This window comes from Schistocerca serialis, chromosome 3 (genome assembly GCF_023864345.2).
Source record: "Schistocerca serialis cubense isolate TAMUIC-IGC-003099 chromosome 3, iqSchSeri2.2, whole genome shotgun sequence".
Classification (NCBI taxonomy): Eukaryota; Metazoa; Arthropoda; class Insecta; order Orthoptera; family Acrididae; genus Schistocerca; species Schistocerca serialis.
In genome coordinates this window covers 942,638,422-942,661,706 of record NC_064640.1, presented here as the reverse complement: position 1 = coordinate 942,661,706, position 23,285 = coordinate 942,638,422, and the positions used below count along the sequence as shown (strand labels likewise).

The 23,285-nt window shown below is 40.2% G+C and overlaps 1 protein-coding gene across 1 annotated transcript in view; it reads left to right on the top strand.

The window, feature by feature from the left end:
• LOC126471286 (protein C12orf4) overlaps positions 1-23,285 on the top strand; it is a 138,469-nt gene that overhangs the window by 107,118 nt on the left and 8,066 nt on the right. The window contains exon 9 of the mRNA XM_050099404.1: positions 10,059-10,177. Coding sequence (XP_049955361.1) covers positions 10,059-10,177 — 119 coding nt within the window. The remainder of the gene's footprint in view (positions 1-10,058; positions 10,178-23,285) is intronic.

Here is a 23,285-nt window from a genome sequence, read left to right as displayed (position 1 = left end):
CCAACCAAATACTCAAACTTCTGTCAGTAGATTGTCAGCATCACATTCTCATCCTTGCCCTCTTTAATTGGATCTGGAACAAGGGCAATAGTTCCGATTCTGAAACTGGGTAAGAACCACTTGGAGACTGACAGTAATCACTAATCAGCCTTACCATTGTTCCCTGTAAGTTGGTCGAATGCGTGATGAGCAAGCGCCGGTATTGGCTCCTTGAGTCTCAGCGTCTTTCGGCTGCATCTCAGGGCAGTTCTCGCAAAGGCTGCTCCACTGCTCACAATTTCGTTCACCTGGAGTCTGCCATCCAGACAGCCTTTGCACATCGTCAGCACCTCATCACTGTCTTTTTTAACCTACAGAAGGCTTTTGACGTGACATGGTGTCACATCATCCTTACTATGTTATGTGAGTGGGGTCTTCAGGCTCCACTCCAAAGTTTTTGTCAAGAACTTTCTGTCACACTGTACGTTCTCAGTTCAAGCAGGTGCTTCAAGCAGGTGCCCCCATATCCAAAGAACATGGTCCTGTAGGGCACTGTGCTGAGCATCCCCCTCTTTCTGGTGGCCATCAATGGTCTAGCAGTGGCTGGGGGCTCTTCGGTATTGCTCTCCTTACATGCTAACGAGTTTTGATTGTATTGCTGCTGATCTAGTATGGTTGTTGCTGTTCATCGCCTACAGGGTGGCATATGAAAGAAAGACAGTGTCATGGGCTCTCACACATGGCTTTTGGTTTTCAGCCATCAAGACTCGTGTCGTGTACTTCTGTCACCATCATACATCATACTGCCCCCCCCCCCCCCCCACACACACACACACCTCTATCTAGATGATCAATTATTTCTTGTAGTTGAGACACACAACTTTCTGGGTCTAGTCCGATTACCAGCTGATGTGGCTTCCCCACCTTCACCAACTTACATGAAAGTGCTGGTGATGTCACAGTAATATTAGCTGGGGTGAAGATCACTCCACCCTTTTGCATCTCTACAAAGCACTGATTTAGTCCCATCTTGACTATGGGAGTGTTGTGTATGGTTCTGCATCACCCTCAGCTTTGGGGATACGTCGCATCTGCCCCCGTGACTTGTGCCTCGACCTCAGATTTGCCTTAAAATCTCCTTAGGTCCAAAAGATTCCATTGACCCCACAATTTTTCACTGCCTGTTCTTGGCTGTCCTTGAGGAGTATCCAGACTAGGAAGTGGTATTTACAGATGGCTCAACAGTCGACAGACGAACAGGTTTTGTACACACATATGTTCGGTGCAGTGAACTCCATTCTCTGCCAAATGGCTGCAATGTCTTCACTGCTGAGCTGATGGCCATTAAATTAGCCCTTAGCCATGTTTGTTCGTGCACTGACAAGAGTATCTTAATCTGTAGTGACTCCCTTAGCAGCCTTCAGGCTCATAGACCAGTGCTACACTCCTCACCCATTGGTTATGGCTATCCAGGATCTTGGCTCTGACCTCCATGAAGCTGGACAGCCAGTCGTTTTCATTAGCACCCCCGGTCATGTTGGGATTTCAGGAAATGAATGAGTTGACTGGTTGGGCAAGCTGGCCACCAGGATGCGAATTCTGGAAATCGGGGTCCCGGAACTTGACCATCGATTGTTTATATGCCATCAAGTTCTGGAAGTCTGGAATTAAAGTTGGTCTGCCCTGACCTCCCAAATCAAACTGAGGACAATTAAGGAGACCACAATCATGTGGTAGTCTTCCATGTGTGCTTCTGACACAGAATCCTTTGTGCTCTGTCGACTCTGTATTGGCCACACTTGGCTGACCCGTGGCCACATCCTCAGACATGAGGATCCTCCGCACTGCTGATGTGGAGCCCTACTGGTGGTGGCCCACTTACTCACAGACTGCCCTGTAATTTGGCTACTTTGAAGTGGCATCATAATCTTCCTGACATGCTACCTCTGGTGCTACCAGACAATGCCAGCTTGACTGACCTGATGTCATGTTTGGCTTGTGAAGGTGACTTCTATTCATCCTTGTAGGCTAGGGCTTTCTGGTCTCATTGCTCATTAACCACTTTAGGAATTGGTGGGGTAGCCCTCTCTGCCCCCCCCCCCCTCCCCGGGTCCCTTGGGGGCTCTTGTTGGCCCTTGTTGGGTGGCCTAGCCTGGCCTCTGTGCTTTCCACCTTTATATTCTTTTTCATTTCTTGGTTTTAATGCCTTGTCTTGGCTGATATTTTAATGGCTTGTCTGTTCTGTCTTTTTCTGGGCTTTATCTCAGTTTTTACTGTGTTAGTTACGCTTAATCTTTCCAACATTTGTCTTTCACCTTCTTCCTTTGATGACTACTCCTCGTTTGCCACTTAATGGATGAAGGGACTGATGACTGTGCAGTTTGGTCCCTTTCTCCACAAACCAACCAACCAACCAAATTAAATTGGTGCTCTACAGAAGTAAAATGTAGAGATAAACAAAGGAAACTCCAGGTTAGAATATCAAGAATAGTAGGAAAATGATAAGTGGCTACTTACTATAAAGATGACCTATTGAGTTGCAGACAGGCACAAAGAAAAGACTGCCAAAAGTTATTATGTCTAACAGTGTACTTGTCTGCATCTCCATGGATCATATTTACATTGAGTAGCAATCTATCCTTTTCCTAATATTGTTAAAGTAAAACGTAGGGATATTGTCCACCTTTAATTTTTGTTTCGCCACAAAGAGGAGTGATATCCATATTAGTACCAGTGGTGGCGAAGAAATAGATTAAATCAAAAGCAATCAGTGAGGCCAACTCAAATGTAGTCCTGGAATCCCTTTTATTTTCTATGTGGAATTTCTATTCAAACTAGCTCGCCATTTAACTATAATTACTGCAGATCTGTCAGTCACAATATCATATGTATTGACTGGAAAAGAGCACAGGTTGCTATGATGAGTCTAATAACATTTCTTAAATTCATCACTAAATTTCCTAAGTTGATCTTTATTTTCACTTGAGCCACCAACTTCTTTTGCAATTCAAACAATTGTTTTTCCAGATCTTCCACCGAATCAGGAAATTTTAGTTTGAAGGCGTGTTAGAAGCTTTCTTTGTTTTCTTCAAGCTACATTAGATTGATAGTATTCCTCTTCAGTATGAGGGGTTCATACCTTTCTTCCCATGCATTAATCTCAGTCCTTGCTATTAGTAGTCGATGGTCACTGCCAGTGTTGAATTTCTTTAAAACAGAGACATTTATAATAATAGGAGGAGAATTCAACAGTATAAAATCTATCTCATTTTTAATATTGTCATTGAGGCTTCTCCATTTCCAGTTGGGATGCTTTTTGAAAACCTGTTCATTATTGACATTTTAGTAAATTATGTAAATTTCACTAGCTCTCTCCTTTCACATTTTTTCTTCGAACTCATAATTACCAACTACTGTTTCACTCTGTTTGTGTGTTACTATCTTAATGTTAAAATCTGCAGTAATTAATTTAAATTGACAATCCCTTTTACATCTACATCTACATACATACATACATACATACATACATCACAAGCCACCATATGGTACATGATGGAGGGTAACTTGTACCATTACTAGTCATTTCCTTTCCTGTTCCATATGCAAATATAGCAATAGAAAAGACTGTATATGTACCTCTGTACAAGATCCAATTTCTCTTATCTTGGCCGGCCGGTGTGACCGAGCGGTTCTAGGCGCTTCAGTCTGGAACCACGCAACCTCTATGGTCACAGGTTCGAATTCTGCCTTGGGCATGGATGTGTGTGATGTCCTTAGATTAGTTAGGTTTATGTAGTTCTAAGTTCTAGGGGACTGATGACCTTGGATGTTAAGTCCCATAGTGCTCAGAACCATTTTTTCTCTTATCTTTGTGATCAGTATGGCAAATATAAATTGGTAGCAATAGACTATTTCTGCAGTCATGGCAGCAATAGAATCTTTCTGTAATCAGCTTCAAATGCCAGTTCTTCAGATTTTGTCAACAGTGATTCACAAAAAGTAGTAGTCTCCCTTCAGAGATTCCTGTTTGAGTTCATGAAGCATCTCTGTAATCTTGTATGATGATCAAACCTACTGGTGACAAATATAACAGCACATCTCTGAATCGCCTCAAAGTCTTCCTTTAATCCAACTTAGTGGGGATTTGAAATACTCAAGAATGTGTCACACTAGTGTTCTGTATGCAGTCCCCATTATAGATAAGTCACACTTTCCAAAACTTCTCCCAATAAATCTAAGTGGACCATTCACCTTCCCTACTACTGTCCTCACATGCTTGCTCCATTTCATATCACTTTGCAACATTACACGTAGATATTTAATTGACATGACTGTGTCAAGCAGCGTATTACTAATGTTGTACATGAAAATTACAGGAGTGTATTTCCTACTCATCTGCATTAACTTAACATTTTCCTTCATTTAGCAAACTGCCATTCATTACACAAAGTAGCCATTTTGTCTAAGTCATCTTGTATCCTTCTACAGTCACTCAACAATGATACCTTTGTGTGCACAACAGATTGCTGCTCACCCTGCCCATCAGACGTATACAGATAATAAGAGCAGTCCTATAACACTTCCCTGGAGCACTCCTGACAACACTCTTGTCTGTGATGAACAATAGCCATCGACACCGCTATACTGGATTCTATTACTTACGAAGTCTCTCAGCCACTTGCATATTTGGGAACCTAACCATTATGCTCAGACCTTGACAATCTGCAATGGAGCACTGTGTCCAACATTTTCCAAGAATGTAGGAATATGGAATCTGCCTGTTGCCCTTCATCCAGGGTTCACAGGATATCGTGCAGGAAAAGTACAAGCTCAGTTTTGCAGGAGCACTTTTTTCTAAATCTATTCTGATTTGTAAATGGAAGCTTTTGCAACTCAAAGAAATGTATTATATTTGCACTTGGAATATGTTCAAGAATTCTGCAGCAGACCGACGTTACAGATATTGCTCTGTAATTTTGTTTGTCTGTTCTTTTGTCCTGCACTTTTGTGCAGTTGCTTGGAGAGTACACTGTGTAAAAATGAATTGGGATCCCATCTAGACCTGGTGACTTAGGTGTTTTCAACTCATTCAGTTGCTTCTCTACACAGGGGTGCCAGTTAATTTGCCCTCCATAACGGAGTCTGTATGTCAGTCAAGCAACAGTATGTTTGTTCAGTCCTACTGCATGAATGGCTTCTTAAACTCAAAATTTAAAACTTCAACATTCCATTTGCTGTCTTCTATTGCCACACTAGACTGGTCAGTAATAGACTGGAGAGAAAGCTTTGACAGGCTTAGCAATTTTATGTAGAAGCGGAATTTTCTCTGCTTCTCTGTAAGATCTTTCACTAAAGTACGTTGGTGGAAGTTTTATGCTTTGTGCTTTGATCTTTTTACAGACACATGAATTTCTCCTAACTTTTGCCTTTCGACATTTGTGCAGTCTTTTTTGAATCATGAGTGCAACAGTTTCTGCTTCATCAGCATTTTCCAAATTTTGTTGCAAACCATGAGTGGGTCTTCTCCATAGTTAATCCACTTATTCCGTGCATACTTCTCCAGAGTGCAATTTACAGTCAGTTTAAACTTTGCATATAATTCCTCAACATCCATCATACTGGAAATACATGATGTGCATTCATTGTCTAAGTGAGATGCTGACAACTGCATATCTTCCCTGTCTAAGAAAAAATACTCCCCTATTATCTTTCTTGATGGGTTTATTAGCTTTAGTAACTATTGTCACTATGATATCATGATCACTAATTCTTGCCTGTATACTGACACTATTCATAAGGTCAGCGCTGTTTGTAGCTGCAAGGTCTAAAATATTTCCATTGAATGTGGGCTGTATAACTAGCAGCTCAAGACAGTTTTAGGTGAAAAACATGTTCAAAACTGCTTCACAAGACTCTGTCCATATCACCTGCACTGACTCCATATATGTCCCAGTCTATACATGATACATTAAAATGGTCTCCAACTACACTGAGGTGACAAAAGTTGTGGGATACCTCATAATATCGTGTTGGACCTTCTTTTGCCTGGTGCAGTGCAGCAACTCAATGTGGCATGGATGCAGCAAGTTGTTGGAAGTTCCTTGCAGAAATATTGAGCCAAGCTGCCTCTATAGTCATCCATAATTGTGAAAGTGTTGCCAGTGGAGGGTGTTGTACAAGAATTGACCTGGATTGTCTCCCATAAATTGTTCAATGAAATTCATGTTGGATGATCTGGGTGGCCAAATCAGTTGCTCTAATAGTCCAGAATGTTCTTCAAAGCAGTCATGATTAATTGTTGGCCAGTGATGTAACATTGTTTGCAAACATGAAGTCCATGAGTAACTGCAAATGGTCTCAGTGTAGCCAAACATAACCATTTCTAGTCAATGATCAGTTCAGTTGGACCAGAGGACCCAGTTCATTTCATGTAAACACAGCCCACATCATTATGGAGCCACCATCAGCTTGCACAGTGTCTTGTTGACAGCTTGGTGAACCCTACCATCAGCTGTTACCTACCAAAATCAGGACTCATATGACCAGGCCACACTTTTCCAGTTGTTTAGAGTCCAAGCAATGTGGTCGCGGGCCCAGGAGAGGTACTGTAGGTGACGTCATACTGTTGGCGTAGGCATTTGATTTGGTTGTCTGCTGCAATAGCCCATTAACACCAAATTTTTCCACACTGCCCTAACAGGTACATTTACTGTATGTTCCACATTGATTTTTGCAGTTACTCATACAGTGTTGCTTGTCTGTTAGCATTGACAGCTGTACGCAAATGCCGCTGCTCTCGGTCATTAAGTGAAGGCCGAGAGAAATTCTGAAATTTAGTATTTTCGGCACACTCTTGATGCTGTGGCTCTCAGAATATTGAATACCCTAACAATTTCCGAAATATAATTTCCCATGCGTCTAGCTCCAACTATCATTCTTCATTCAAAGTCGTGTGCCAACAGACATGTCGGAAATCTTTACACATGAATCACCTAAGGTCAAATAACAGCCCCACCAATGCACTGCCCTTTTATACCTTGCGTGTGTGATACGATTGTTATCTGTATATGTCCATATTGCTAACCTGTGACTTTTGGCATGTCTGTGGAATACTGCATGGTCAGATTATTTCTGCACTACTGAGCATAGACCTTCTGTGAATAATTTTAAACCTGTCACAGATGAATCAAGTGACCGTTAAAAACATCCAATAATTAACTCGAGTTCATGACAATATTTTTGTTGACTGCCATGAACATTCCCTTTTCTATGGTGCCTAATCTCTTGTTGACATATGTTGTATGCTTCAATAAATATTTCAACGCTTTCTACTTCAGGTTTCAGCCAGTTCTTATTTTTCCTGGAGGACACTAAATTCAGGAACTTTTTTATGGATACTTTGGCAATTTGCTGTTAGATGTTTGACAGTCAAACTGTCTTTACCTTGTACACAGTTGGAGTTGGCTCTCTGCATATCAGCTGAAAGCATTCACCAGAGAACAGGACCTGAAACTACTACCTAGCCTTAAAAAAAAGTATGTGCACTCTACAAGTACTCTGCTGAGAAGCTCCTTCCTTTGTGGAGTTTACCACTGACATATCAAGGGAAGTCCTGCAATTCTCCATCCCATAATGCAGGGCCAGAAATCTGCTGCTAAGACCGTCACAGAATTGACAGAGCCATTAAACAGCACTGTCAGTGGAGACTCTGGTTGAAACCTTGCACTTGGCTTCAACCAAACAAACTCAGTCAACCCTGGGTCCAGATTGTGAGTTCTGTTGCATCCCATGAGCGAGGCCAATAGTCTTCACCTTTGTCACCAGTCCCTGTGCAAACTGAGGATGGTGTCAGAACCTGAGTGACAGATGCCATTGGTGCCGACTTGAGCCATACCTTGCTGATGGCTGCACCTGCCCCCCCCCCCCCCCCCCTCCCCCTGCCTCCCTACTCTGACATACCAAGCAGACATTGGATTTCTTTCATTTTTCACATATTTTGATAATGATCTTGTAGACTGAGTCAATCTGTTCGTCTTTGTAACTTGAAGGGGAAGCATAGACCTGCCCAATTTGACATAATGTTTAAGATCAATGAAGCTGTTCTGTTAGACGTCCCTTCTGATAACAACACCCTATCAGCAGTATTACAGTTTATTAAGAACCCAACTCCATTTTGTTTCTCATCATGTTCACAAAAGAAATGGAACTTATTTCCAGATCTCAAAAGGAAACTGCCTTCTTGTGTGTGCCACACTTTGCTTAGACCAACAATATTCCAGTAGGTCTTTCCCAGTTCCCGCTCAATTTCTCCTAATCCGTCATTGTCTAATAGTGAACGGCAAGTGTAAGTGCACACCTATATAATCTGGGCCTCTTTATTCATACATATTTCTCTTGTAGAGGTAGACATTAAAGATATTCACAGCAAGAGATTAGATTGAGGCTATTCTGAAACATTTAATATTGTGTTCATGAACTTTGAGCTTGAAGGTAATGAAGCTTAATTGCCACGCCTATTTCTTTGCCAGAATGACGATAAAGAGTTTTAAAAAGAAGTCTCTTATAGGCTTTGAAACGTAATAATGTAGGGGTAAAAAAAAGCAAGAGCTGGGCAAAGGAGGCCAATAGAAAAGTGGATAGGAAAAGGTTGGCAGACAAAATGGATGCACTGCTAGTCTCATCCCAGGACCCCACTGTCGCTATCTGTTCACTCCAAAAATGGAAGACCAATGAGAGTATTATTAAGTACATCCTCAGCAAATTCCTGTAGAGTACAGCGATTGTACACTGTGATTCACCATACCATAATACTTATACTTGGTGCTGTATGTCACTGCCTGGTACAGTCTGGTCGTTGTCACTATTATCATCAACACTTCACTTACAATTGATCATTACACACATCAAAGCAGAACCTGCTGTTACCACCTGATTTTAATTTTTTATTTTTATTTTGATGGGTGTGTGTGTGGGGGGGGGGGGGGGGGGGGGGGAGGCAGAGGGCACTGTGATTAGATGTGGGAGGAAACCTAGCAAGCACTATCCTTGTTTACAGCCCAGCTTCCATAAACATGTTTCTGATACTTTTTGTGAATGCTCTGACTGAAGCATTGATCCTAAAACATGCTATAGCCACTTGATCAACAATGGCTGCATGGCTGAAGTGCTGCTACCATTTGGATCCAGTACAAGAATCATGGGAAACTTCTTAGTCCATTGTTACTAGCATTGATATGCAGCTAACACTGCAGATCCAACATGTTGGTCAGTTCATTGTAAGGGTCACCCAGCTTCCCATGGGATCCAAATTTTCTTACATCATAAAAATTCATTAAAAAGATATAATTCAAAACAAGTATGTCCTTAACTGCACGAGCAATCTGCAAAAGAGATTACATTGATAAAATTATTAATGAGGTTACCAGTCATATATCTGATGAGTAACAGCTTCCCAACTTCACAACAATGAACTGTATGCATGTTATACTACATAGCTAATTTAAGCAAGGTATTTTAACTAGTGGACCAAGAAAATTTTAGTACCAGTTACATATTTCTGATGGCTTTATTTTTTACAGATACAATGTAAAATTTAGCACTACTCAGAACTGGTTGTGAAATTAATAGAAATCATTTTCTGCTTTCATGGAACTATTATGTCTTAAATACAATTCATAAAAGCTATGGATCAGCAGTTTAAAAAATATTCAGTTACAACATAGAGCTAACTGATGTTTTTTAACATTTTTTGAATACACCTCTGAGACAAAATCATTTGAGGGAGAGAATAGTAATGGAGCTGAACAGGAACAGAGAGAAGACCAGATGTAGACTTTTTGAATTAATAACATCAGTATGTATGTACTGACAATGATTTAAAGAAATATTGTGAACCCTAAAAGAATATCTGGAGTGGTTTCTGAATGGGGTTACTCCAGAATCTTAGAATAGTACTCTGAATATTGTGTGTTAATAGGAGTTGTAACTTTGTCTATTTCTTCTTAATATTCTCTTGTAATTAGAAAAAATGTAAGTTGTATACGTCATTTACAAATGTCATAGTTTGTTAAATTTTTCAGGTGACATTAATTCAAGACACCCTGTGATTCTGGGGCTCCGGAATATATTGAAAACAGCATGTTCTAATGATATAACTACACTTACTATTCCAGTTCTTCTCATGCATGAGATGACAGAGGTAAGACTCGTTTTTACTCTTTCTTTATTACTTCTTTCAAGACATAGGATTAAATCCGTTCTTAGAACAGTGTAATAATGAATAACCTACATCCAAGATTACAGTTCTCTTTTGAACATGAAGTGAATGAAAGTATACATTTTTAAACTTAAAAATAACAAACAGTAATAGCAAATATATTATTTAAATATGCGAAAATCGCAACTATTAACACAATCATTAACCTGTGAGAACTTGCGCCTTTAAAGTTACACGATTGCTCACGTGTCGAGCATTTTGCTCGCACTCAACAAGCTGCCTCAAATGTACCTAAAATGTGTAAATTAGTACGTTTTTTGTTCTTTTTATAATAAAGCTCTCATATTTTAGTATTTAATACATTTATTTGCAGTACACAATAATGCGTTTATCTTAGGACAATTACGACCACCAGTCTTCTGAGGCTCTTATAAAAAAAACAAAGAAAGCAAGTATTTCTTATTATTTAACTTTTGTGACTTAATCTTCATCATATATCTGAGCTTTGCATGCATCGCATCGCATATTACGGCATATTCATTACACAAAACTTTTTGATAATGGCTACAAACCCTTTATGTCTGCCAATTTTTGCGTCTTGGACAGACTTGACATATACCACAGGGTTTTTCAGCATCTGAAACTTCAGTTTCATAGGTAAATTGTTTTTTAACGTGCTGTAGAGGATGAGATAGGTTCTGCATTGTGATCCTATGCACAATTTGTATTCATGTTAGCTCTAGAGCCAGAGTTTTCAAGTGCCGTCTCCTAGTAATAATCACATTTTTATTTTCTTTATATGTTATTTGACTGTTTATGCCAGTAATATTTAAAATTGAAAAAAATAATCTCGCTGGCTACCTACACACTACTTGAGCCACGGAATATTCTTCTTTCAGTTGATCCACCACATCGACACCTCCTTTTGTCCAATTATAATACATGATGATTTCAGGTTTTGCGTGTTCCCCAGTTGTTGGATCAATCTGATCATTGCCATGCAGTCTACTTATCATAAGCACATCTTTTTAGTAAACCAGAACCTTGTTCTCATGAAAACCAAAGATCCTGCTAGGTGTTGGTTTTATTTTACTTCCTGAGAATACCAACTAAAGTTGTTTGTTTGCTCAGCAATTTGTCAGGCAATGGAATTGAGGTGAAATAATTATCAGTTGTTCTATTTCTACCAGTTTATAATATATCTTATGATAAATGATTGATGACAGCAGTTGCAGTGTTATTGAATTTGTATGGGCCATTTGGTTGCTAGCCTGGTTAAACTTCTACATTACTTCCGTAAAAAGACTTTGAGTCACAGAAATCATACACCTTGATTCCATACTTGGTCAGTTTATTTGCTATGTACATACAGAATTTACAGCGGCTTCGAAATGCTTCTAACATTTCATCCAGTGGTACATTTTCTCCTACCCGATAATTCGATTGACACTTTGTGCCAAGCTAACCAAATATTCCATGAATTGGGGCAAGATTGTCATACTTAGACCTCTCTGAGCGGGTTTGACCATCAGACTTTACAGTTGTGATCAGAAAAAGAAATCTGGTGCTGCTCATAATGGCTCGAAAAATATCAGGAGCTGTGCCGTCTTTGTCCCACATTTCCTGCACATGCAAATGAAGCAATTTTTTTATATCAGCCATGTATAAAATGCCAATAAATGCTTTCAGCTTTGTATCAGTCTCTTCACAATCTCTCTCTCTTGAAAATCAAGCCTTGATTTTTCTAATACAAAAATTTGTATATGTTACTATGTCAGTCAGCATTTCTTCACTTACAAAAAGAAGAAAAAAATCTACAATATCATTGGCATCTTTTGTCACAGCTTTTTTCTCCTGTCTACCAATAACAATATTATGAGATCTTGTCCTCACATTGGAACATTCTGGATTGTAACTCTACTACACTTGTTTGTTTCTGCCTAAGTAAAATAACTGACTTCGTGCTTGGATGGAAGACATTTCCACCTCATCTTCATCTGATGATTGTTCTGTTTTGGTACGGTGGTCGCTGTGTTCACTGTCTAGGTCACTTTTGGTATTATTGGCTCTAACAGATGCTGCTGCAACATCTTCTAGGTCGTCATCTTCCAGCCATGCCAGAATTCTTTCTTCTAGTCTACTTATCTATAAAAATACAAAATAATGTTAGTTTATTCATTACATAGATATCGTAAATAATAATAAAAAAAACACAATAAACCGAGAGCAATTCACATAAAATGACATTTTAAGAAATATGAATAACAAAATATATACTTCCGTCGACACTTGCATGGTGAGCAAAATACCGCACGGTGATGATTGGCCCAAACAGATGATATCTGTGAGCGACAGCTACGTACTGACGCAATGACAACAGTTTGCGATGGTCGGGGACATCCAAAACCCAGCTACCAAGCGAACAAGTATGTTGAAGGCATTGTTGACAAAATGTCAATTGTTTTAAAATTTCTGTGAGCAAAATGCTCATAGCATGAGTGCTCGCACATTAATACAAAATTTAACCATCCACTGGAATACAAAATAGCATTTTTTACACAAATGATATCTAGATCTGAATTTTTGCTTTAGTCAGGAGCTGTAGATAAAGATATAATTTATTTTAAAACAGATTAGTGTCTAACAATGTGAAAGAGAAAAAATCAATTTTATGTATATAGAATTCCAAAAAATAAAACAATGATCATAAAATAATAATAAAGCATAAAAAATAAATGTAAAAACCCATTTATATTAATATGATACACATGGGAAATTTATTTTATAAAATTGCTAGGCTTTTTTGGAAAAGTAATTTAAACATAAGTTTTAACACAATTCTTTTCATCATAAATTAAAGCATAGTGTAGGTACAGTCAACAAAACTAAACTAAACTAAGTTCCACTTTGGGCATGGGCATTACCAGCATGTACAGCCACAACACAAATTGTGACAACACTCTCATCCCATAAACGCCCATGTTGCGTTATAGCGACAACATATTATCGCACCTCTGAGACATACTGTACACGACACTGGAAATAAATACCAATTAAACATCATATACGGAAGTATAAGATGTCAACAGTGATTGCAAAATATGTAGTGATTTGATTGGCTGTGCTAAATGTGGTCCGAAGTAGGTGTTAGCATTGCTGTGGAATGACAGAGTTTGGTCGTGCCATCTGGCCAATATATTTTATGTCCCAGTCGTGGCATTGTAGTTGCCTCTCCTAATGTGGGATTTTATCGGTTTTAGTTAATCTAAGGTCAGAGGGACTGATGACCGCGTAGTTTGCTCCCTTCTACAACCAACCAACCAACCCACCCAGTCGTGGTGGTTCCAGAGGCCTTTCTGTGGTAGCTCCTCCCGTCGTGATGAGTACAATACTGGTACCTATTAATTAAGGTCTCTAAGAGAACTATTATAGTTAGTACAAGTTAACAAAAACCAAATCACAAAAGTCACAAAATTTTAAACAAAATTCATCCAAGTTATTTCATGGGTATTTGTTGTATAGGAAGGAGAGAATACTATTTGAAGAAGTAAGTGCTATTAGAACAATCAGACTACTAGCAAAATTTTATCATTTACGAAGCTTGTATTTCGGATGTAGCAGAGAGTAACTAGTCAAATAATTATTCATTTCCATAGCACAAATGAAAGATAGTAAATGTTTAACAACAAGTTCATAAATTTTGGTCTTGAAGTAAAATTCAAATATGCTGGGAAAAATAAAGTTCAGATATTCAGCGTAATAAGGTATTCAAATTCTATCAGACAATATTTCTTAAAATGTTAATTTGAAAAAAAAAAAAAAAAGTTTTTGTGTGCCCTAACTGCACTTCATTTGCACAGTAAACACAGAAAATGTTGGAGAGGCAGTAAGGAACAGAATATTAGTATTTATTATTATTTTAGAGTTTACCCGTTTGCTTATTGGCCAGTGTAAAGTGTTTTCTCTGATTGTCTCATATTAGGGCACCATTTCTATTTTGATTCAGATGAAGTTGTTTGTGCATTTTTTATTTATTTATTTTTTCAAATTTACATGTAGTAAATGTTAAGCAGCACAATTTCATTAAATAAAATTCAGAGTGCAATGAACTCGTGTATGTTTCCAGTTAACAAGGAAAGTTTCATATCAGGGATGATCAAATATAAAATCCAACCACCAGTGCAATCAACTGTTGCCTCATCTGACGAGGCATGGAGGCAATCAGCCTCTGGAAATACATTTCGCCATCTGCCAGAGTCTCCCATGTATCTGACACTAGGTCCAACTACCAGTCAGGTGTGCATGGGGCTAGTGTTGGCTGGTATAAGTTTATGTGCCGGTCTATTTTTGCTCACAAATTTTCAGTGGAATTCAATCCATTGGGTCAAAGTCAGCCCGTTGCGGTAACCTTTCCTGAATGATTCGACCTCCGTGAATCTGTGGATCGCTTCATTGGGGTAGTACACCCTCACACGTGGCACCGTAGTATGTTTTGTGATGTGTATTTACTGATTCCATACCACCTTACCATAAATTCGATGTATCCCTACCCTGTCTGATGACATCCACCCACAGCAGAGACAGTGATCCAGCCGGCTTGCGAATGTTGCACCACACACTGTGAGTCATAACAAGGACCATCTGTGGACCGCCATTCACTGCGCTAAATACTGAGATGGTGTCATTCGCAATCTACATTCGGTTCAACAAAGGCAAGCCTATAAAGTTTGTGACTGTCAGAGAGGGCTTCTTTGTTAGCAGCCCTATGACTCCCCACAGGAGATCTGGGTGAAGGAAACAATACCCTATCTGTCGCTCACAAGTTGTTGTTTAGTTGAAAGCCCTGCATTTTACTATCAGGCACTTACAGCACCATTCTTGCTATGCCTTGCTCCATAAAGGACATGGGGATGCAGATGCAGACTTGTGACCTCCAATTTAGTACTGTAGTTTTGAAATTGCCCAGTATCATGGTAGCCTCAGTATCTCCTACTACAGCTGTGTAACAAGTCACCAAATCTTCACCCTGGTGGTGAAATCACCTGCTACACAACCAGCAGATCAGAAAGGGCAAAAGGAATACTCCCACAAAGACTTTTTACATCCCTCCGGCCAATAAACATCTGAGCCTTTGCCTGCCAACCATAAAGGTTCTAAGAAATTGAACAAAGCCAAGCGGTCTTCTCCTTCCCTGATTTGGACGTTTTCTGAAACAGTGTCACTGTGTGATACCTTCACCTGGCCAACCTCTATCTCACCGGTGCACACCACCTACCATTTTTCTGCCCAGGAATATGCAGGCCGACCCAGGTAGAATGCCAATGCCCCTGTGGATTTCATGGAACAGGAACAGGATCCTCCAGCCAATGTGCCCTGTAGCAATGAGTCTTCAGAGATTGGCACTCAGCAGCCGCCAAGGTGACTACTCTTCATTTGTTCCCTCCTCCCTGTTCCCCATTCTGACTCTTCTCCAATGGAACATTTGTGCCATTAGATCCAACAAGGAGGAATTGTTGCTGCTCTTGTAATTGCAGTGTCCGGTTTTTTCCTGCCTCAAAGAAACAAAATTGTCGTTGTCCTGACTGCTTTGACCTCTCAAATTTCCTTCTGGTCCATTTTAACCTTTACTCCCGCCACCACCACCACCACCACCACCACCACCACCACCACCTTTTCCATGTCACCCCCCCCCCCCCCCCCTCCCTCCTGAGGATGGGGCATTCCTTCTCATGGGGCATCATGCTGCTCATCAAGGATGACGTCCGTAGCCAAACCATCTCATTGAGCAGCCAGTTGCAGGCTGTTGCAGGCCATGTTTTCCTTCCTAGCTTCACCTTTTCTCTTTGTAACATATACATCCCTCTGTCATTCACGCTCACCAGGGCAGTCTTACTCCAGCTTACTGGTAAGCTCCCTCGCCCATTTTTGCCTGCTGGGCGAGTTTAATGCCAATCATCCCCTTTGGGGCTCTTTGACATGTTCAAGAGTTTTCCTCTTGACTGACCTTCATTCAACTTAGCCTCATCTGTCTTAACACTGGAGCACCCATGTTCCTTTCAGACTCTGTGCGCATTTATTCCTATTTGGACCTCATATTCTGCACTGCCCAGCATCATCATCATCATCATCTCAAGTGGTCCATTCTCTCAGCACTTGGGAAATGGTTGCTCAAGTATGTGTCAATCAGTTTACTGACACCTATCCCATCTGAATGTAAACCAAATTGGCAGCTTTATAAGACTGACTGGAGCCTTTACTCCTCCTTGACGACCTTAGACAAACAACATTTCCCTATTTCCCCTTACCACCGCAGGACGTTCCATACCTCACACTTCATTTTTATCATACTGTGCCCTGGTCCCATGGTGGACTGAGGCATGCCGCAACATGCTTTGTGTGTGGAGACATGCTCTCCACATTTTTAACCATCTTCCTACAATGGCAAACTGTATTCGTTATAAACACTTCTGTGCGCAGTGTCATTGCAGTCTTCAGGATAGCAAAAAAAAAAAAGCTGGATTTCATTTAATAGTTCTTTTAAAGTTTCACTCCCTTTTCCATCATGTGGGGCAACCTCCATCAGTGGTCTGGGGCCAAAGTCCATTCCCAGATTTCCAGCCTGACCATAACAAATGATGTCACTGTGGACCCTGTTGCTATCTCCAACACCTTAGGCCGCTATTTTGTGGAGATTTTGAGCTCTAGCAACTATTACCCCTCCTTCCTCCCTTTTAAATGAATGAAGTCAGCTTGAGTGATATCTGTCTCCCAGAGTGATGAATGCTACATTGGCACATTCACTGTGAGGGGGCTAGACCATGCTCTCACTTCATCCTCATCTTCCACCCAAGAGCCGGCCTATGTTTACATTCAGATGTTGCAGCACCTTTCTCTTATAGGCAGGCACTTTCTCCTTCGTATGTACAATTGAATTTGGGCAGATGGCATGTTTCCCAGATACTTGCATGAGGCCACTGTCATACCCATACCTCCATACCTAAGCCTTGAAAGGGCAAACACCTTCCTTATAGCTACCACCTTATTTCTCTCATCAGCTGTTTTTTTGAGGTCATGGAATGTATGAGTCATGCCTGGCTGGTATGGTGGCTCAAGTCTTGCCATCTACTAACCACTCCCCAGTGTGGATTTTGAGCAGCCGACTTTCAAGACACTGAAAGCCACCAAAGTAAAACAGTTGTTAAATGCCATACTACTTTGAGAATATGCTGTCAGCAGTGAGCTGTGCACCCAGATAAACTGTTGTAAAGGAGTCGTAACATGCCAGACATAATGGATACAAATACCAAAGAACTCCAACAGGAATGGGAAAGTGAAAGGGCCACTAAAGTTCAGAATTTCATGAAAAGTATTGATGGTGATCTTCTGAAGTGTCTTCTATTCAGACATTCAGTTTACCAAAGTTACATGAATATATTGCATCAGGTTTTCTTCATCTTGAAGTTAGGGTCCATATACCTAATCCAATGTGCTGTTTTAAGTGTCAAATCTTTGATCCTACCACCACAGGGTGTAATGGTCACAGGGTACATGTGGGAGATGTGGCTCTGCTGCCCATGAACAGGATATTGATTTTACTTCCCCACCCATGAGTGTGAATTGCTCCCAACCTCACTTGGTTTGGAACAAGGAAATCTTTTCTCCAGAAAATAGAAGAAAATACAGGATATTAAAGTAACCCAACTCGTCTTCTATTCTGATGCGAAGAATGCATTTAAGGCCACACAGCCACCTACCTTTGTGAGGTAATTGGCCTCACCACTGAAGCAGAGTTTATAGAAACTACTGTTGGCACCCAGATTTGACAGCTGAGCAGAGCACATCAGCCTGTACCTGTAAATGCAACTGCGAGCCTGCATCACTGGTCCCACAACTAAGCCTTCCTACAACTGAAATACCGATGTTGCTGAAACTACTGTCTGGAACAACAGCAGACCCTCACAGCCAATTGTTGATGAGACTCGGCAAAATATTTCTATTAAAATGACCATGTCATCAACTCCAAAATCCAAGCTGGGGAAGGAAACCAACAGGCAGAAACAATTATGATGGAATCCATCAGAGAATTTGATTGTGGTCCTGTCTCATGAATCAGACGATGACCATGTCATCAGTAGTACGGACGTCAATGTCTGCCCGAGGAAACCGGTGAGTCGCTGAAGTAACCCTCCCTCTGCTGCAATCTCCCCACTGTGGAGGAACAACAAGGGGAAACACAGAGGAAAGCTTCACCATTAAGATGGCTTCTGTACTTCTGTGGAACTGAGTGAGATGGCAGTGTGGTTAGCACATTGGACTCACATTTGGGAGGACAACAGTTCAAACCCACGCCTAGCCATCCCGATTTAGGTTTTCCATGATTTCCCTAAACTGCTGTAGGCAAATGCCGGGATGGTTCATTTGAAAGGGCACAGCCAGTTTTCTTCCACATCCGATCTTGTGTTCTATCTCTAATGACCTTGTTGTCAACAGGACATTAAACACTAATCTCCTCTTCCTCCTCCACCTCCACATCAGTGGAACTTGAGTGGATACAGGACATACGTGGAGGAGCTACATCTGTTAGTTCAAAGTAGACCAATGAGTGTATTATGTCTTCAGGACACACATTTTAAATTCTGTGATACCCGTGTGCTTCATGGCTACATTCTCTACAGAAAGGATGACCTTAGTGGAGTTATGTCTAAAGGAGGAGTGCCTATTTTAGTAAGCAATGCCTACTGCTCTCTCCCTAAGAACTAGTGTACAAGCAGTTGCTGTATTAGTACATGTATCATAGGTTGGCTTATGTTCCATCTACCTGCCCCTACATGAAGTGCTACACCAAAAGGCTCTCCATGACCTTCATACTCAACTCCCCAGCCCCTTCCCCCTCTGTGGTCATTTCAGCACATGCATTGTGCTCTGGGATTGTGCAACCAACTGCCCCAGGGGTAGAGCAGTTGAGTACCTTCCCATATCCTCATGTGAATGTTTGTTGAACATGGGCAGAGCACGCACTTCAGTGCTGCAACAGGGTTGTTCACCACTATCAATCTCTCTTTATGCTCTCTAGCCTTCACACACACCACTCAGTGAGGAAGCGGTCAGTAAACTGCACTCAAGTGATCACTTCCCGATTAGGATTTCCTTGTCAGACAGAGTTGTACCACCAAACAAAGTTACATGGTGCTCAGTATGGCCGACTGGGCACTTTATAGCCAACTTGTTGTGTTTGAACTCCATGACAACATCCAAGATCCAGGATGGAATGTTGCCCTCACTAGCGACAGGATGGAATGTAACCCCCAGGATGGAATGTAACCCCCACCCAGTCATCACTCCCATCATTTGTGGTTTCAGTTGCCTGAGACTGTGTGTGTGTGTGTGTGTGTGTGTGTGTGTGTGTGTGTAATGGTTTCTAGTGATCAGGAACTGTTGCCATGATCTCCTTTTGCTGTCTCTTATAATTCAATCTACACAACCTGTGACATGTACAGACACAACTCGCTAGTGACATGATAAAGATGTTGGACTGGACAGTAAACCATCTGCGTCTAGATCTCAGGATCGAGGCAGCTTCTTAGCAGCTTTCAGTGTGGATTCAAGATGTATTGCTCCACCTTTGAAAACATGATCTCATGGAAGTGACTATAAAACAAGCTTTCATGTACCATCACCACCTACTGTGTATATTTTTTGACATTGAATAGGCCTGCAATACTACTTGGAGACATATTATCCTCATGCAGTTCCATGAATGCTGTTTTCAAAGATGCCTTCTCATTTCTATATGGTCCTTCCTCTCACCGAGCTTAAATAAGGAGTCAGTGATGTCCTGTATGATCGTTTTGAGCAAGGGTGTGGTGTCCCTCAAGGTAGTGTTTAAGTGTAACTGTCTTTGCCCTAGCATTCAATAGTATCATATCACATCAGTTGTTAAATGTCCTGTCCAGTCTTCTTTGTGTATTGACATTTTCTCTGCCTTTTGTTCCTCCTCCAACCTTGTAACAACAACAAAAACAACTCATCAGTTTATTTATTTATTTTTACACGTCTGGTTCCATAGCAACAAATTGAGGGGCAAATCTCCAATCTCATGAAATGTGGCAGTACATGAAATTACAACAGAAAAGTAATAACAAATTGATTAAAATGCTTATGCACCCAAAAAAGACAAGCCATAATTTTATGTAAATGCAATCAGCAATATAACATAGAAAGCAGCTTAACTTTGTAAGGAACTCCTCGACAGAATAGAAGGAGTGACCCATGAGGAAACACTTCAGTTTTGATTTGAAAGCACATGGATTACTGATGTGATTTTTGAATTCTTGTGGTAGCTTATTGAAAATGGATGCAGCATAATACTGCACACCTTCCTGCTCAAGAGTGAAGTGGATTTCTGCCTAGTATTGACTGAGTGAAAGCTGTCAATTCTTGGGAATAAGCTGATATTGTTAAGCCGGCCGAAGTGGCCGTGCGGTTAAAGGCGCTGCAGTCTGGAACCGCAAGACTGCTACGGTCGCAGGTTCGAATCCTGCCTCTGGCATGGATGTTTGTGATGTCCTTAGGTTAGTTAGGTTTAACTAGTTCTAAGTTCTAGGGGACTAATGACCTCAGCAGTTGAGTCCCATAGTGCTCAGAGCCATTTGAACCATTTTTTTGATATTGTTAACAAGAAATGAGAGTAAAGAACACACATATTGAGAGGCCAATGTCAGAATACCCAGACTAGTGAATAGGGGTTGACAAGAGGTTCGCGACTTGCACCACTTATTGCCTGAACTGCCCGTTTCTGAGGCAAAAATAACCTTTGAGAATGGGAAGAATTACCCCAAAATATAATACCATATGACATAAGCAAGTGAAAATAAGCCAAGTAGACTACTTTTTGTTTCAAACTATCACATACTTCAGATACGGTACTGTTCAACTAGTAAAAATGGCAACAATAACTCGTTGAACAAGAACCTGAATGTGAGTTTTCCACGACAATTTACTATCTATCTGAACATGTAGAAATTTGAACTGTTCAGTTTCACTAATCTCATTCTGTGAAATTAAAAAGTCAGGTTTTGTTGAATTGTGTGTTAGAAACTGCAAAAACTGAGTCTTACTGTGATTTGGTGTTATTTTATGTTCTGCAAGCCATGAACTTTTGTCGTGAACTGTACTATTTGAAACAGAGCCAATGTTGCACACTGCATCCTTCACTACCAAGCAAACAGAAATAATTTAGAATTACCTGCAATATTAGATGCATATCATTTATATAAATAAGGAACAGGAATGGCTCCAGCCCTGGTTCCCGGGGCAACCCCCATTTGACCATGGCGCACTGAGACCCCACATCACAGCAGTTCTCAGTACTGTGAATAATGACCTTTTGCTGCCTGCTGTTAAAGTAAGAGGTAAACCAATTGTGGGCTACTTTCCATGTTCCATAACAGTCCAACTTCTGGAGCAATAGTTAGTGATCAATGCAATCAAACACCTTAGTTAAATCAAAAAGGATGCCTAGTGTTTGAAACCTTGTTTTCAATCCATCCAGTACCTCACATAGAAAAGAGAATATAGCATTTTCAGTTGTTAAACCACTTCTAAAGTTGAACTGTATATCTGACAGCAAATTATGTGAAATAAAATGATAAATTATCCTTAGATACACAGCCTTTTCAAGAACTTCAGCAAACACCAATGACATAGAGACATGTCTAAAATTGTCTACATTATCCCATTCTCCCTTTGTATAAAGCGGCTTTACTACAAAGTTCTTTAATCGTTTAGGAACCTGACCATTCATAAAGGAAAAATTACAAATATGGCTAAGTACAGTGCTAACATGTGCAACACAGTACTTTAATATTCTGCTAGACACTTCGTCATATCCATGAGAGTCCTTAGTCTTCAGTGGTTTAATTATTGATTCAATCTCCCCTTTCAGTACCACAGAGGAGTATTTGAGATATCAATCTTGGAAAGTTATTTCCAGAGAGTTATGTGATTGCCTGTAGAAACTAAGATTTTATTTAATTCACTAGCAATGATCAGAAAATGATTGTTAAATACTGAGCATATATCTGACTTATCAAGATCGGAAATATTTTTACTATGAACTGACTATATATTGTCGACCTTGTGCTGCTAGCCACACACTTCCTTCATCACTGACCATTTGGTTTCAATTTTATCCTGTGAATTAGCTATTCTATTTGTGTACCACATACTCTTTGCCTTCCTAATAACATTTTTAAGCACCTTGCAATACCATTTTCAGTGGGCTACTGTAACTTGATTGTGATTACTTCTAACTTACTGATATAATTCCCACTTTGTTCTACATGATATCTTTATCCCAGTAGACAGCCAACCAGGCTGCCTTTTACTGCTAGTACTCTGTTTAGAGTGTTCTAATGGAAAAAAAGTTTCAAAGAGCATGATAAATGTGTTAAGGAAAACATTATATTTGTCATCTATGTTATCAGCATTATAAACATCCTGCCACTCTTATTCCTTAATGATGTTTAAGAAACACTCTATTGCCATTGGATTAGCTTTTCTACATAGTTTGTAATTATATATAACGTTTGTTTGAGTACAAAAACCTTTGTGTTAAAATTTGTGCATCATGATCTGAAAGGACATTAACCCTTTTACTAACAGAATGCCCATCTAGTAATGAAGAATGAATAAAAATATTGTCTATGGCTGTGCTACTGTTCCCCTGCACCATGGTTGGAGAAAAACAGTCTGCATCAGATCATATGAATTTAGGAATCTTCCAACATCCTTTTTCTTGCATCAAGAAGTCACCACATGTAACTAATTTTTGGTACATCCTGTGAAGTGAAAAGAGAACCCTCTCTAGCTTGAGCAGAAATGCACTGATGTCAGAGTTGGGGGACCTATATACAAAAAACAATTAGAAGTTTAGTTTCACTAAATTCAACTGCCCCTGCACAACATTCAAATACTGTTCAGTGCAGTGCCAACTCAAATGGAATACTATTTTTTACATACATGGCTACTCCCCCACTTCGCAAAGAACTCCTTGAAAAACAGCCAGATAATCTGTATCCTAGTAAAGGAA